Here is a 14,747-nt window from a genome sequence, read left to right on the forward strand (position 1 = left end):
CGTATTGATTATAGTGTTGCTGCTAGCTTTTTTTTTTTTTTTTTTTTTTTTTTTTTTTTTGTATAAAACAGAGCTCTCACTGGGAAAGCTAATAAATAAGCATTACATCATTAATGATACCGTATGAGTGTTAAAGTGCAAAATATGAGAATCAGAATATATAAATTCCTAAATTTCTGATCCTCTCACACATGGCATATATCTTTATAGATGTTACATTGCTCCAGGTTACTGTTAAGAAGCCAAAGATACTCAGGCTATTGTCTTTTGATTAGGCAGAGTAATTCTGCCTAGTCCAATTGATTTTTTTTTTCTGAGTATTTTTATGACTACCATACATTATGGAGTTCACAGATACATTTTACTCAAAGGTGTATATAAAACTGCAACTAGTAATTAAGAAGTAAATCATACAGTAATTTATTCTAAATGGTTTATTACCTAAAAGCTTTTTAACAGCAAGAAAAGAAAAAATCTCTAGTAATTAGCAGATTGCTATACTGAGTAGAATAAATGATCAGAAGAGAAGCTGTGTTTTAGGAGAGTGCTGTCCTAAGGAATGTTTTATTTCCTAGGGAAAAAAAAAAAAAAATGGAATGGATTGTAAGAAAAGTATCGCGCTGTTTAACAGTTAATCTAAAAAAATTATCACCAAAAATCTGTCTTTGTTTTCTTTTTTTTTTCACCAAATCACTTGAAAGTGTCAAATAGACAGAAATGAAGTGCTTCTGAAAGTTAAATTGTATAGTTGGAATGAAGGTACAGAGTTCAGAATGGCTCCATCGAAAGAAGAAGGATCAGTGCTATGGAGCAATTCTTTGGCTACCATGAAAGACACAAGTTCCCCCTTCTGCTGTGTGTTGCTGTCATGATCAGCGGAGGCGTGGTAAAAAGCCAAAAAAACCACCATGAGAAGTAAAATGAAGGTTTGAACCTTGGCAGTGGGGATGTGATAAATGTACTAATTCCTTTTAATATTTAGGAAGATAAAGGAAGAAGTGCATGCACCCATCTATAGTACTGCTTTTCTCACATTCTCCTATTAGGTTGGTGAAATAAGTGATATATGTGCTGCAAGTTGGGGTATCCCTTAGGGTATCCTCCAGGCATATTTAGAATCATGCCACTGCTCCATGAACTCTGAATCACAGAGGAAATAATAAAATATACCAGGATTACAAAATACTGTGCCTTCAGTATAAATGCGAATTGGTACACTTGAAATTGTGGTTGGTATTGCCTCAACTAAACAAACTTACCTGTGATTCTGCCATTATGCAAAATTAGAGGAAGCCCCTTCCAAGGAGTTAGCTTAGCTAACCCTAACCAGCTTAACATTACACAGAGCAGAAGAGCAGACTATTAGACATTAATAGAGGATACTAATAACCAACTACATCCTTTCTGGCTGGCTAGGATAATGTGGTTCAAAACTGGATCTGAAAACTGAGGACCTGAAACAATATGATCTCAATTATTATTTTTAATAATACAGTGCAGCTAGCACCTCAACTGCAATGGTTTGTGACAGGTATTTGTTTGCAGTCTTGATTAATCCTCTGCTTTTAAATGCCATCTTCCAAAATCAAAGGCTAACAAGTACAAACTGTATCCATAAAACAGCATCTCAATTTTATTCTCAATAGCTAAGTACTGAAATGCAAGCATACATTATAAATAGAAAAACAGCTGGCTTGGAGCACACTGCAAGCCACTAACACAGTTGAGGGATTTGAATGACATCATAACCCGTGAGAGCATGCTGCTGGCCAGCTGGTGTTATTTATAATATACTCATAATTGAGGAAAAATAAAAAGGCAAAAGTTAGGTATTACAGAACTAACAAAGTTAAATTCTCTCCTGCCCAGTCTCACTTAAATTATTAAGAGTAATTATGAAAATTGCTACTAAAAAGGGGGAAATTGCCTTACAATTACAAGAGAGCATTTAAGATAAAAGTAAGAGAAGCCCTTCAAACTGGGCTACTTGAGTTACTACATTCATAGTACTGTAAATTCTAGGAAATTGTATGACTTCTGTGTGGTTGCTAAAGGATCACAGAGCTGTTTTGCCCTATTTACAAGCAGTGCTCAACAACTCTTTTACTTTTAGCAAATGCCAAACTGCTATTTTAGGGTTAATAGCACAGAGAGTCAGAGGTTTTAATTGTTAGTCAGCATGTAGGCGTGCCAAGTTTAATAACGTAAAGATGCACTTAAAACAAAGTAAACTGTCTGCCTGTCTCTCTAGGTTAAAATAAATGAAATAAATAAAATACCTGTGTCTCTGCATGAATGAAATGTGCACAGATGTACACAGGAATATAAAGGTATACAGACGATGCCTTTACCTATGGAGGTTTTTGTCTATTTGAAAAGCAGACACATACACACAAGAATGCAAATATACACATAGCCACCCGAAAGTTAACCAGAATACATTCTCTTATTTTCCGTGGCAGCGTAAGCTTTTTTGTCTGCTAACCCCTCAGTCACTAATTCACATTCTTTTAAAGGGGAAAAAATATGCTTCTGTGCTCTAGTTTTAAAATGCAAAGGTATGATGTTATTTGTCACCATGCCCAAAAAAGTCCTTACTCGGTAACTTTGCCAGAAGAGGGAGAGAGAGAGAAGGCAAATGCTCCCCCAGCTGTTTCCTGTCTACAGTGTCTGTGTAATGTAGATAAATGTGAGGATTTTCTCTAAATCCCTCTTCTGTTTGCTAAATCTCACTGTCACTGCTAAAATCAGAGCAGATAGAGCCTGCGCAATGGAATAAAGTCCTCAATATTGAAATGTGACATTGCTCTCAACATCTCACATCTCTCTGGATTTCTTTTTTCTCATCATTACTGCTAACAAATTCATTTCCAGACTTTGCACTTTTAAGAAGCAATGGAAAAAATCAACAGTCTTTCAACACAATTAGTTAAGTGCTGCTTTTGTGATTTCTTGAAGGTAAATCTTTATTACTATTTCAAATAATTTTTTGGTTTTATTTTACTGTGTGTTGTCTGCTTCTGCTTTGAAGAGTATGTGCACTTTTCAATAGCATTATTTTAGTATTGAGAATTATTTCTAAATTGCTGAACATGCAATTTAATGTGATCTGGAAAATGGTTGTATGTAATAGTTGCAATTACATAGATAAGTATAAGGGTAAAGTATTGCAGATACCTGTCTTAAATGTCACTTCTGTTCAGAGAACTTCACAATATTTCAGTTATGTCATTATTAAATAGTCCAACTACATCATTGTCTATATTGTTAATTAATGCTGCTGTACAAGAACTTTTAGCTGTTTTCTGCAGGTGCAGATTTTTATAGGAAAATGGGCATTGTACACATGTTAAGTTTCTGTAGTTTTGTTAAACACAGTTAGAGATAAAATCTTCATGCTTTCACACAGAAACTTTTAAGGGATGTTGTCACTGCAGCAATTTTCTGGCAGCACTGTTGCATTTGCTTGTTTTTTTGCTTTCATATGTTAAAAGTAAATGTGAAGTTCTGTTTGTTTTTTACATTAGAACCCAGCTGCAACTCTTGCTGACCTTGCATATTTGTATAGCTCAAGCAATTGTGTATAAAGAAAATGGAAATTCTCCTACATGTTCTTCTCCAAGTTTTTTTCTTGTAGGGAGGGCTGATTCATGAAAGTTTGCATATGAAGTTTCATGTTATGACCCTAGAATTTCTAGTCATTAATATAAGCTGTCATTAGGTAAATTTGGCTTCAGTATGTGCATTGACCTCTGTTTCTGTCAATTGGCTCTTGTTCAACTTTCCATTATCAACAAATTTATATCCTTCAAGAACTTATTCTCTTTAGTGGCTTGAAGCACACTTATGCAGTTGACAGAATTCTCTTGTTTTAATTGTTTAGGGCCTAATTATTTTTTTAGAGAGACTTACTCCCTTCCTTAATGTGATTCAGAAGAGCAAGTCTGTAAATGCAGTGGATAAAACCATTCTCTTAATGTACAAATGGGCATCCTTTCCAATCTACTTGAAAGGTGAAGATGTATTTTTTTTAAGTGTTGAGCAAAGCATTAAGAGACATAAAAGTAATGTGCTAGTTCTTCAGCTGATGCATCCTGCCAAGCTTCCTTGGAATCAATGGAGCATATTGATTTAGGTTAAGATGTAGCTCTGATTTTTTTAAAACAAAATTAGCAGTATTTAAACCTTGATCCATCCTGAAATACATATGCTTTATATATAATAAGTGCTAGGGGATACTGTTATTAAATGCTAATTGTAAACTTTTACTATGAGTTGGTAATTAGATCCAAAAACTATGTAGCAAAATGAATATAACTTTTTTTTTCTTATAGCATATACTATCCATAAGAATTTTTTCTCACATCAAGATATTTATAATTATTATGAATGTCATTATGTTATTAAAATGACCAAGCATGTGAAGAACTCCTATGCACAAACTGTGCCAACTGATAGCTTGTTAGAAGAAGTGGACTTATATAGAAGATTTAACATGTAAAAGAGATGTAGAGTGTTCATATATGACATTCTTCTGTGGTGCCACTCTTCTGGACTATTAAAAAAGGAATGCAGCAAAAGCTGGTTATTTTACTGAAAAAAAAAAAAAGAAAAAAAAAAGAAGAGGAAATTCCAGCTGTGAAAATATGGTCAGTCATTCTATGCAACCAAAAGAAGTGTTTAACCAGGCTCATCCTGAACCTGTATTCAATTTCCAAATGTAATTAGATGCTTCAATAAACCCCACCCACATGCCAATGCATTTTCTTTTAAAGTCTCAACTTTCTAGTGAAACTGGGGACATTGTAAGAACTCTGCCTGTTTGCAAAGGACCTGAAGCAATATTGGATTATAACTGTATTTTCTTAAGACTATTCTCCTTAGAAATAATGGGAACTGTGATTTAACTATGAACATATTGAATCAACTAATGTTGTATTTAATTAAATTGATGAAGTATAGTTAAAGTCTTAAACTATGTTTTGGAATTAGTTTTGACACAACAGCATTTAATTAAAAAAGTAATTGAGTCCCAGAAACATGTTGATCTTTTCTCTCTTCCAAAGTTTTTACTTGTTTGCAAGTATTTGACTGCTTTTAAATTTGGAGATAAAGTGTAGAAATTCTCTGTGGTTTATTCTGTGCAGCCTTTTTGGCCTCCAGTAAAGGAAAAACAGTAGATAATCTGTTTTGTTGTAGTCTAGTGCTGATATTTATCTTAAAATGTAACCCAGCTGAAAAGTCTTGAAAAATACAAAATTGTTAAATGTCTAAGATTTATATTTATTTCTGGCCCAAATATTACACAAGAACAAACTGTTAAATACATAACGTTCTTGTATTTATAATGTCTTTCTGCCTTCTCAGCCTGTGTGCTGAACAGCTTTCTGCTTTACCTCCTCAGAACTAGAAACCATCTTAAACCACAGGTGCATAACATTACTCTTAAAAATTAAAAAATATGGCAAGGGAAAAAAGAAGTTAATGTTTTTAAGATATGGAATAATTACAGGAAAGAATGCCATGTGTTATCATTCATTTATAATGTGATCTTCCTCCATCTGCCACTGAAGTCATGTCCATGCATTAAAAAAACTTGTTGGTTTTTCCATGGCAAAGTTGGCTAAAGACTGTTGTGAATGGGAAAATAATTATTTTTAGTTTTCATGAGATAACCTGGGATTTAGATTTGCTTGTTATTTTCGCAGTGGAAATATTATCAGGAAAAACAGAGGGGTACATTCTGACTTATTTATAGACTTTTTTCTTACTCAGCTTTGACTTAAGCTGAAATAGGGGACTCATCCAGCAAGATGCTAAGATCTCTTGCCAAGAAGAAAAGAATACTTACAAATTATTGACTTAAATGAGAGAAGGCTCAATACCCCACTGGATCAGCTCTCGTATGACCAGACAATAGACAGTTTCATCAGTTTTTCAGAAGTCCAGTGAAAAAATAAGAGGAACGAGTCCCTAAGAGAAACTTCAGGAAATACTACTTTTTTACTCCAGTTGCTAATGTAAGGAAGTTTTAAGCCAAGGTTAACTGTACATAAAAGAAAGATTAATAACCTCTTACCTGACTGAAATACTAAAATTAACCTTGCAATAGAATGAAATTAAATGCAGGTTTACACCCTTTGAAGATAGCATTTTTGTCAAATGATCTAAATCAGGTCAGAAAATGCATTAAGCACATTCTTCACTGTTCTGATACTAAATTGAAATAGATTTTCCTAGGACTTAAAAAAATGATGTGTTGAGTAAGATCTTCTGTTGATATTAAGTGATACTAAAGGAAGTAGACAAAATGCAATTGTGCAAATTTACACCCACTGAGGATCAACCATACTTCAACCTTAAGTCTGGGAAAAAAAGACTTTGCATCCAAGTGTGAGGAAACATTCATCACCTGTATTTATACCTCATAGCCAAACTTGAACTAAGTAGATAGAGAAAACATATCTGCTGTATTTGTACCAAATACAAAAAAAATCTTCACTATTTCTCCTCTGAATTTCTTGGATGTTTCCAAATGTTAACTTGCTTGTAACAGAAGACTGGAAGAGTCACTGAATGTAGTCCCCAATTATAGAAGGTCCCATACAATCTCTTCAGTAACTTCAGCAAGTTCTATCTTGAAACACTTTTTTATTTTGTCTTAATGTTTTCATTTGTAAAGTGTCTGGACAACCACAGAGTTCTAATAATATATTTTTTTCCTCTTGGGCAAAATTTCCTTTCATCTAGTTAACAGCCATTTATTCTTATGACAGCACTGTTGTTTTTAAGTTTAAATAGCTCTTATATACCATTTCCACATGACCCAGTGCATTGACAGACAGCTGTTATTTTCCCTATTAGCCTACCTGGTCACAAACAAACAACATAAGGCTGTCCAGTCTTCCTTACCCTAACTATTCCAGGCTTCCTGGGTTTCTTCATCTTTCTATAGTACTATTCCATATCCTTCTCTAAAAAGAGCAACTATTAATCATAATTCCTGCAAGGTTTTCTAACTATATGTGGGTGTGAACCAAGAGTACTTGTTAGATTAAGTCATCAGTTTACCAAATGTTAAGGCTAGAATATGTAGATTGCAGCCTATCCTGATATGCATATATTGTCTAACAAATTACAGTACATATGCGCTATCAGTTTATACAGGTGCAGGATTCTTTTTTTTTTAGGACTCTGTTGGGAAACTGACACAGTACTTTTCCTTCCTTGGCAGGTGAAGATGCACACTGTGTCCTACATTCATTTCTTCTACCTTGCCCTGTGTTTGCTTACCTTAACCAGTTCTGCTGCTGCTGGCCCAGAAACACTGTGTGGTGCTGAGCTGGTTGATGCTCTTCAGTTCGTATGTGGAGACAGAGGCTTCTACTTCAGTAAGTCAACCCTTACATTCAACTGCTAAGTTTTTCCATGTCATCCATTAGAGTTTGCAACTGCTTTAAGCAAGCATAGGAATTATCCAACCAGGCTGCCAGGTACCACTAGTATCCTCGATCTCAGAGATGCCCAAGCCTTCAATGACCATTAAATCTCAGTTAAGAATAAATATGTTCCTATATTCAGCTCTCTGAGATTTTGATGAAGGTTACTTTTCAGGCATATTACTGTTTTTAACTACTTACCAGCTGCTACCACACCTGCTATGTTATTACTTCTCCTGACCTGCCACTAAAAATAAGGGAATGAAAGGACACACTGGACCCAAGATATTCACAGGGCAGAACTGCACGTACCTATTATGTCAGACTATTCGTAAACAGTTTAAGTACACATTGTGTCATATTAAAAGCACACAAATCTTCAACATCTGGTTTGAAAAAAAGGAAAAGCTGGAAGGCAGCAAGCAGAAAAGTACTCATCCAAGTATCCACATGCTACATAAGTTAAGTACAGGTGAAGGAAAATGCTTTCATGGTGAGATAATAAAGAATATTTCCAGTACAGATAATAGATAAGATTAAGTGTGTAACAGAGTGCATATATTAGTACTCAAGTAACTTTTTGGAGCAAGATCTATACTTGGAAAATAAACATCACAATACCTTTGCCATCAAGATCAAAAATGCGCAACATATAAATAATAGAAGTCTACTTCCAATTTTCAGCTCTTGCTACTCAAATGCCATAAGGTTAAGGAAACTTTTAGTAAGGGGTATGTTCATTCTGAACTGATTCATGAATATATATAAATTCAAAACAGGGATGGAATTGTGCTTGTAGAGCCTCTGAAATTAGTGCTTACTTCTAAAATAATTTCCCAGACTATTCTTGTCTGAAGCTACCTGTCTTTCAGGGCCTCAGTTCCCTTTCCAAACAAGGATATAACTAACAGAAGGAAATATGCAGTGGTTAGGCTATAAAGACAAGAATCTAACTGAAGGTTGTTTTTATTTTCCTACATATTTTTTATATCCTTTGCAAAGTCTACAGTTTTTTTAGAAACTTTTTCAATCCTTGTTTTATCCCAATAATTCTTGCCTTCCAAGATTTCACTTTAGTTCTGATCAGTTTCCCCCTATACCATTCCTATTCATCTCTACTCATGGATTTATTGATTTCAAAATTTATCTCCTTGCTTGAAATAAAAATAGAACTGGGGAAATCCAGATTCTTAGACCTTGACTTTACAGAAAATCTGGATTTCCTCTACATACAAATTGCTGACATTTTCATTTTTTTTCTTCAGACATTCGTTAAAGTTTACCCTTTGAATATGAAAGCCTTAGTTTCATATATGCACAGTAATTCATTAAAGCACTTGAAAGAAATTTTCATTTTTCTACCAGTTCTTTATTTGTTCACTTAGACACCACAATCTATTACAATCATCAGCAGACAAGTTACTCTTAATGGACTATTTGAGTAGCATACATATGCTTTCCCTTTGTGATTTGAAGGAATTCAAAGGAAGACTTTCTTATTCTCCTCTTTTTTCTACATCAAAAAACAATCAGACAATTTACTTTATTGTTAGAACAGCATAGCTTTTATTTCTTTTTTTTAAGTGTGTGTGTATCTTGGGCATTTTTCCAGTCATTTGGCTCCCGGCAAAATGCTGCTTGTTCAGAGAACTATCACACTTGCTTCCTGAAAGAGTGGCTGCTACTGCCAAATAATCAGACAACATTTCTGTGCAATTATTGTGTTGCTCAAGGTAAAAATATATGTCAAATGCTAACTATCAGCAAAAAAAGAAAAAAAATTGTCTTTGCTTTCAATCTCAGTTGTTTGAAAATTACACCTGTTTCCAATCTCAAAAGTCCCTGAGCTAGATGGCCCTTTCTTTAAAATAACAGGATGGGTTTCAGAAGTTTTAAAGGAGTTCATAACCCTTGCAATTTGAGTTTTGTCTGGCATCAGTAGAGGCTTCCTCTCTAGTTTTCTTTCTTGTGTGCTTACATTCTAAGATTTCACTTGAAATTAGTATAACTGGTGACACCATTAAGTTCTACTTTATCGTGTGTGAAAGACTATGATTTTACATAGAAGATTTTACAAATGAATGGCCAATGTGTTTTAGTAAAGTCTTACACTGTTGTAATTAAGAAACCACAACAAGAAATTTATAAAGTTAATACCTGGCCCTTGGGTGCCAAGAAATGTGTATCCCATGCCTGACTCTACTATTGATTCATGAGGAAGCCATTTAATCTGTTTTAGTGTTCTTCCTCTTATTTATTAAAGTATAATAAAAAATATAGTAAGTTCTTTGGTAAAACAGCTTCAGAACCTCATATCAACTGTACTTCAGAATGCAACATATTATTGGAAGTTTAAATGTTGCTCAATCTAACAGTACATTTAAGAAGACTACATGATTTGCAGAAGTAAAAATGCAGTGAACTTTTTTCTTTTACAGTGAAGAGGATGTCAATTTAAATTGTATATTAAGCCCTCTATTCTCATCTTCTTGTTCCTTAATATGATGCATAATCAGTGATTATGTTTGTCTTTAAATTGCTCACAAAATAGCTCTGAGGGTAGGTGGGAAGATTTTCTTCACGAGAGACTTGAAATGTACCTTTTAGCTGAGGTGGATCTCCTGGTTCAGATTCAAGGTCAAAGCTTCTGACTATTCCTTGGAAATTATGGGTGGAAATGAAGATAGAATTAATTGTGATACTTTATGTTGAAAGACTACTCCACAACTATATAACGACATCTCTTGCTAGGACTGGAATAAAGTTTTTTTCTTTGTATACTCTGCTCATGAAAACTAATTTCCTAGCTATAAAATGAAATTCATTACAGCTTCTGAAGAGATGATTGAGCTGCTTACTACACACGAAGACAAGTATTGACTTCAAGAGGAAGTCAAAAGGTGTTTTTAAAACTCATGTTCTTCAAGAGGTGGATTGGCAAGGAGTATTTTTTTAAAGTTATTTAGGGGAGAACACTGCACAAATCCTGAAATAGAGTATCTGTTTTGTCTCTCAGTCACCACAGCCAGAACTGTTTCTTGAGCAGATTCTTCCCTACTATGATTCACTAGTGAAGTTTGTTGCCGTCTTGTGTCTAGCAATGTCTCTTTAGTTGAACTTCTGGAACTTCTGTTGAAGTTCCCATGCACCAGCTTATACTAGGAGAAGTCAATAAACAGGGAGCCTGGCCACAGCTTGACGTTCCTTGGAGCTGAACCTCCCAAAGAAAACAAGTGGCTAGAAACAAGCTAGATATAACTTTCAGTTAACACTTCTCAGTCCTCAAAAACTCTGTGTTTAACAGTCATGAAGCAAAATGGGATGCCTGTTGTGTTTATTTGAACATTAGTGCCTAGAAAGGTCTACTGTGCCATTACAAAACAATGCTGAAATTAAATATGTAGGAAAAACTGAGAGTACTGAATGAATTAGGGGAAATGAATGGAAAACAGAACCCAGGAGGGGGAAAAATCTGTTTGAAATAGTCCAGTCTTATCACAAGCATTTACTTCTTACACTAGTCAAAAAAATAAAACAAAATATTCTTTTTTTTTTCATGTTAGTTGAATTTGATTGGATTTAATGGACAAACATTCATTCTAGCTCATGTTGTTTTCTAAGGTAAAAAACAAAAACACAAAAACACACACACCCAAAAAAAACAGCAAGTGCACTTTGCTTTTAGAAGTAGTTTCTTCTCTTTTGAAAATATGCATTTTCCTTTCCCATTACATGGATAGTAGTTTGGCTAACAGTATATGCAAATGCCAATGAAGAAGTGGCTTTCTTATTTCTTTGGATGCTTTCGATCGTTCCAACCTCTAAAGTCCAGGTTCAGTGACAACAGTAATTTGGTGTTATAGCACAGAGTATCAACTTCAGGAATAAAAATGAGTCTTCTGAATCTACTAAAGCATCATTTGCACGGAAAAGGAGGAACTGAATTTAGAAACCTGACAGCACATAGTTTGTCTCATATTCTTCAGAGAATGGAGAATGACCTAGCACAGGCTTCTATATTACAAGTGTGAATCTTTAACTACTCCATATCTGTAGGAACTATGAGTCACTAGCTCCTCTCTGTGTCCCTGATTGAAAGAAACTGTAATGTTACCAGAACAGAAATGGAGTGCTGAAAAGTTGTGGTGGACATAGAGCTCACAGTGTCAGTGACAGTCTTAGACTAACATAAAAAAATATTAGTTGTCTTGGCTATGTCCACTCAGCAAGATCTGAGAGTGTTTTTAATTTAAGTTCCTTGGTTTGGCTACATGCCCCATCCATGTCCACATCCTGCATCCATGGAATATTTCAGTCTATTCCTCCCTCTTTATCCTCAGGTTCCTTACATCTTACAAGGGAGTTGTAGCATGGAAAGGAGCTAAGGTGCAATTCAGCCAAGACCAGAGTGTCAGTGCTCAGGGAACCAGAACTATAGATGCAATTACTGACACACCTTTGTAAAACAAAAGACAGCTGGAGTTCCAGAGTAGTATCACTGGACAGTCAAATAACTGATTGATATTCGGAGTATGCTATGTTGCCCAGTGTAAAAATCATCATGTAAATTCTCTGAAATTAAGCCTGTCTTTAAGATAATTTTGCTCTTATTTACCTTGTTAAGAATGACTGGAAGGTGCTCAAAAAGGCTAGCCTTAGTTTAGTGAGGTTAATATTCTTAAACTACCTCTTTAATAATAGAAATAGAGATTCTTCTTTCTCTATCCATAGATGAGAGAGCGAGTCTGGGAGGATTTAGCTTTTAGCATAGACTAAAGTTAGACTGTATGTACAAGTCTCCTTTACAACTAGTTCTTCTTCTGTCCCCAAGAATTCCATTACCTTTCAGTCTTTTCACCATGAGAGACTGGAGTAGTAATTATAATTTTGAGTAGGGCGGAAGCAAGCCATTGATCAAAAGTTATGCTGAAACATCTATGAGATAAGTCCTAGTTACTAAAGCCAATAAGTATAGTTTTTTCAGAAGTTCAATTTACATATGTCCTTATTAGGTGTTAGACATGGAGAATGCTAGTACATTTTATTTTTGCCTTTATCTATGCACTAGACAAAGTTTCAAATTTGGTCTCAAATCACAGAAAGCTGTTATTTGAAATTTGATTCCTCATCTGCAGTTATCTATATGTATATTTAATACAATGTTTAGTCTCATGTTGGATAAAATCACTCAAAGAAGCACTTGGCAAAACCTGCATTTATTCTTGGCATAGATGCCCCTCTTACTTTTCCACTGAATCTTAAATACCAAGAAAAAACCCTTCACTGACTTCAGTTCTGGCATATATTTTATGCCAAAACTTTGCATGTGGACATCTTCATTTGTCTGGTATTAATAATGAATTCTCAGTATTTGATCAACAGCAGGAACTGTTGCAAAGCAAATTATTCACTTTATCAGAAACACAGACTCTTAATTAAAACCTCTTCCATTAACTACTTGAGCATCTAGGGTAATCTATACCAAGTTCTCATTCAAAGAAGGAAGTTTATACAGCCATTTCTCTAAAGCTTATTTGGCATTTTAGCTCTTACACATCTGTTCACAACTCTCTCACACCCACTGAAAATCAAGTAGACTTAAAGCTATTTTCATTTCAGAGCTTTTCTGAAAAAGAATGCCTCTGAAATTATTTATAAAATTATACTCAAATGCAACATTTGCCTATGACACAGGTTTAACTGATCAAAAATACGACCGCAAATGAAAGGGGTACCGACAGTAAATTCATTTCTCATTCTAAAAATTAGTACCAAAAAAGGAGCACGCACAACTGAATATTTTACATTCAATTTATCCCTGTAATAATTGCAGGATCTTCCATGTCAAAAAGAAGAAAAGGCCTTCAATTCATACTTTGTGTGTGTGTGTGTGTGTGGTACTTTTAATCCAAAGTTACTATTCAAGATACAGCACAAGTAGTGGGTTTAATTGTTAAGTGACAAGCACATTTCATTTTTGCATTAGTAAATGAAGTTCCAAAAACAAAAACTTTAACAAGGCACAGTCTTCAAAGGGAAGCAACATATGCTGATCAGTGTGTAATTCCAACCAATAGAAAATTTTACATTGTCACTGTATGCAAAAGTTGCCTATTTCAAATAAAATACTATACATTAGACACTGTTTAACCCACAACTTTCAGAATAATAGGAAATATCAATTATCTTACTTCATTAAAATGAGAAATGTGAAATATTATCTTTTCAGAATCTTTAAGTATTAGACAGGTGAGCTTATCTTGCCAAATTTATCTGAACAATTTGTAGTTTAAATTGCTGATTGCCTCTCCTATGCCAATTCCTGGAAAATTATTTTGAAATTCCTTAGAAAATCGTTTTGGATTCCTTAAGCAAGTCTGAATCTGAAGCGGACGCAAGTTTTAGACACTTGTGTATTCTAACTGTATCCAGTACAGTCAAATCTAATGCGTTATTAGTGCTCTTAAAAGACAGTGTAACTTATTCATTTACCTTATACCAAATCCTTTGTTAGTAAAAACTAGAACAGCTCTGTATCAAAGAAATAATATCAAGTTATACCTGATAGGGCTCATCTTTCTCTTTTCTGACTCTTCAGGTAATGTATCTATTTCCCATCTTATTTTTGAAATTCATCTGTGATCTCTTTTTGTCATCTATGAAATGTAACTGCTACAGAGTAAGAGAATGACTGCCAAAGAAGACCCTTTCACTTTCTTATGTGCCCATGTAAGTGTAGGAGTAGAGAAAGCATCCTGTTAAAGCACTTTCTGTAGAAAACTATGGCCTACTCCCAAGCCTGAAACTGTATGTTGTTCTTTTATACATATATATGTATATATAGAATTATTTGTTTATAGTGTTGGCACAGTTTCTTGATGAGCAGAAATTTACACAAGGCTGTGAGTAAGCAGAAAAAAGAATGGGTTGGCTCAGACCATTCTGATTCAGTCCAGCTCTGTGAACAAAATGGTTTTCTTTCAGAAAATGAATAATCTAATACTTCATAACTATTTCAATCTCCAAACTAATACTGTCAGCCACTATAGGCAGCAGCTTCTAAGGAAAGTAGATACTGCTGAAAATTGTTTTGACTTCAACAGAATGTTCATTAACAGCCATTTATTACTAAGGCAATGGACAGAATATTAAGTTCCACACACAAACTCATCTTCACATCTTAGTATTTTAAAGAATATTTTTAAATGGTAGGAAAAGTGTAAGTGTTGTGGGGAAAATGGTAATGAGAAGAAATTGTAATCTGAAAAGACGATCACATTCCTAAGTAGCTCTGATGGTTTTATGGTG

General features: G+C 34.4%; 1 protein-coding gene across 1 annotated transcript in view; it reads left to right on the forward strand.

Moving 5' to 3' along the window:
• Positions 1–2,649: 2,649 nt before the first annotated feature.
• The window catches only part of IGF1 (insulin like growth factor 1), a 57,751-nt gene continuing 45,653 nt past the window's right edge, over positions 2,650–14,747 (forward strand). The window contains exons 1-2 of the mRNA XM_090143740.1: positions 2,650–2,958; positions 7,235–7,391. Coding sequence (XP_089999866.1) covers positions 2,896–2,958; positions 7,235–7,391 — 220 coding nt within the window. The 5' untranslated portion in view covers positions 2,650–2,895. The remainder of the gene's footprint in view (positions 2,959–7,234; positions 7,392–14,747) is intronic.

This window comes from Phasianus colchicus, chromosome 1 (assembly GCF_987193195.1).
Source record: "Phasianus colchicus chromosome 1, bPhaCol1.hap1.1, whole genome shotgun sequence".
In the NCBI taxonomy this organism is placed as follows: Eukaryota; Metazoa; Chordata; class Aves; order Galliformes; family Phasianidae; genus Phasianus; species Phasianus colchicus.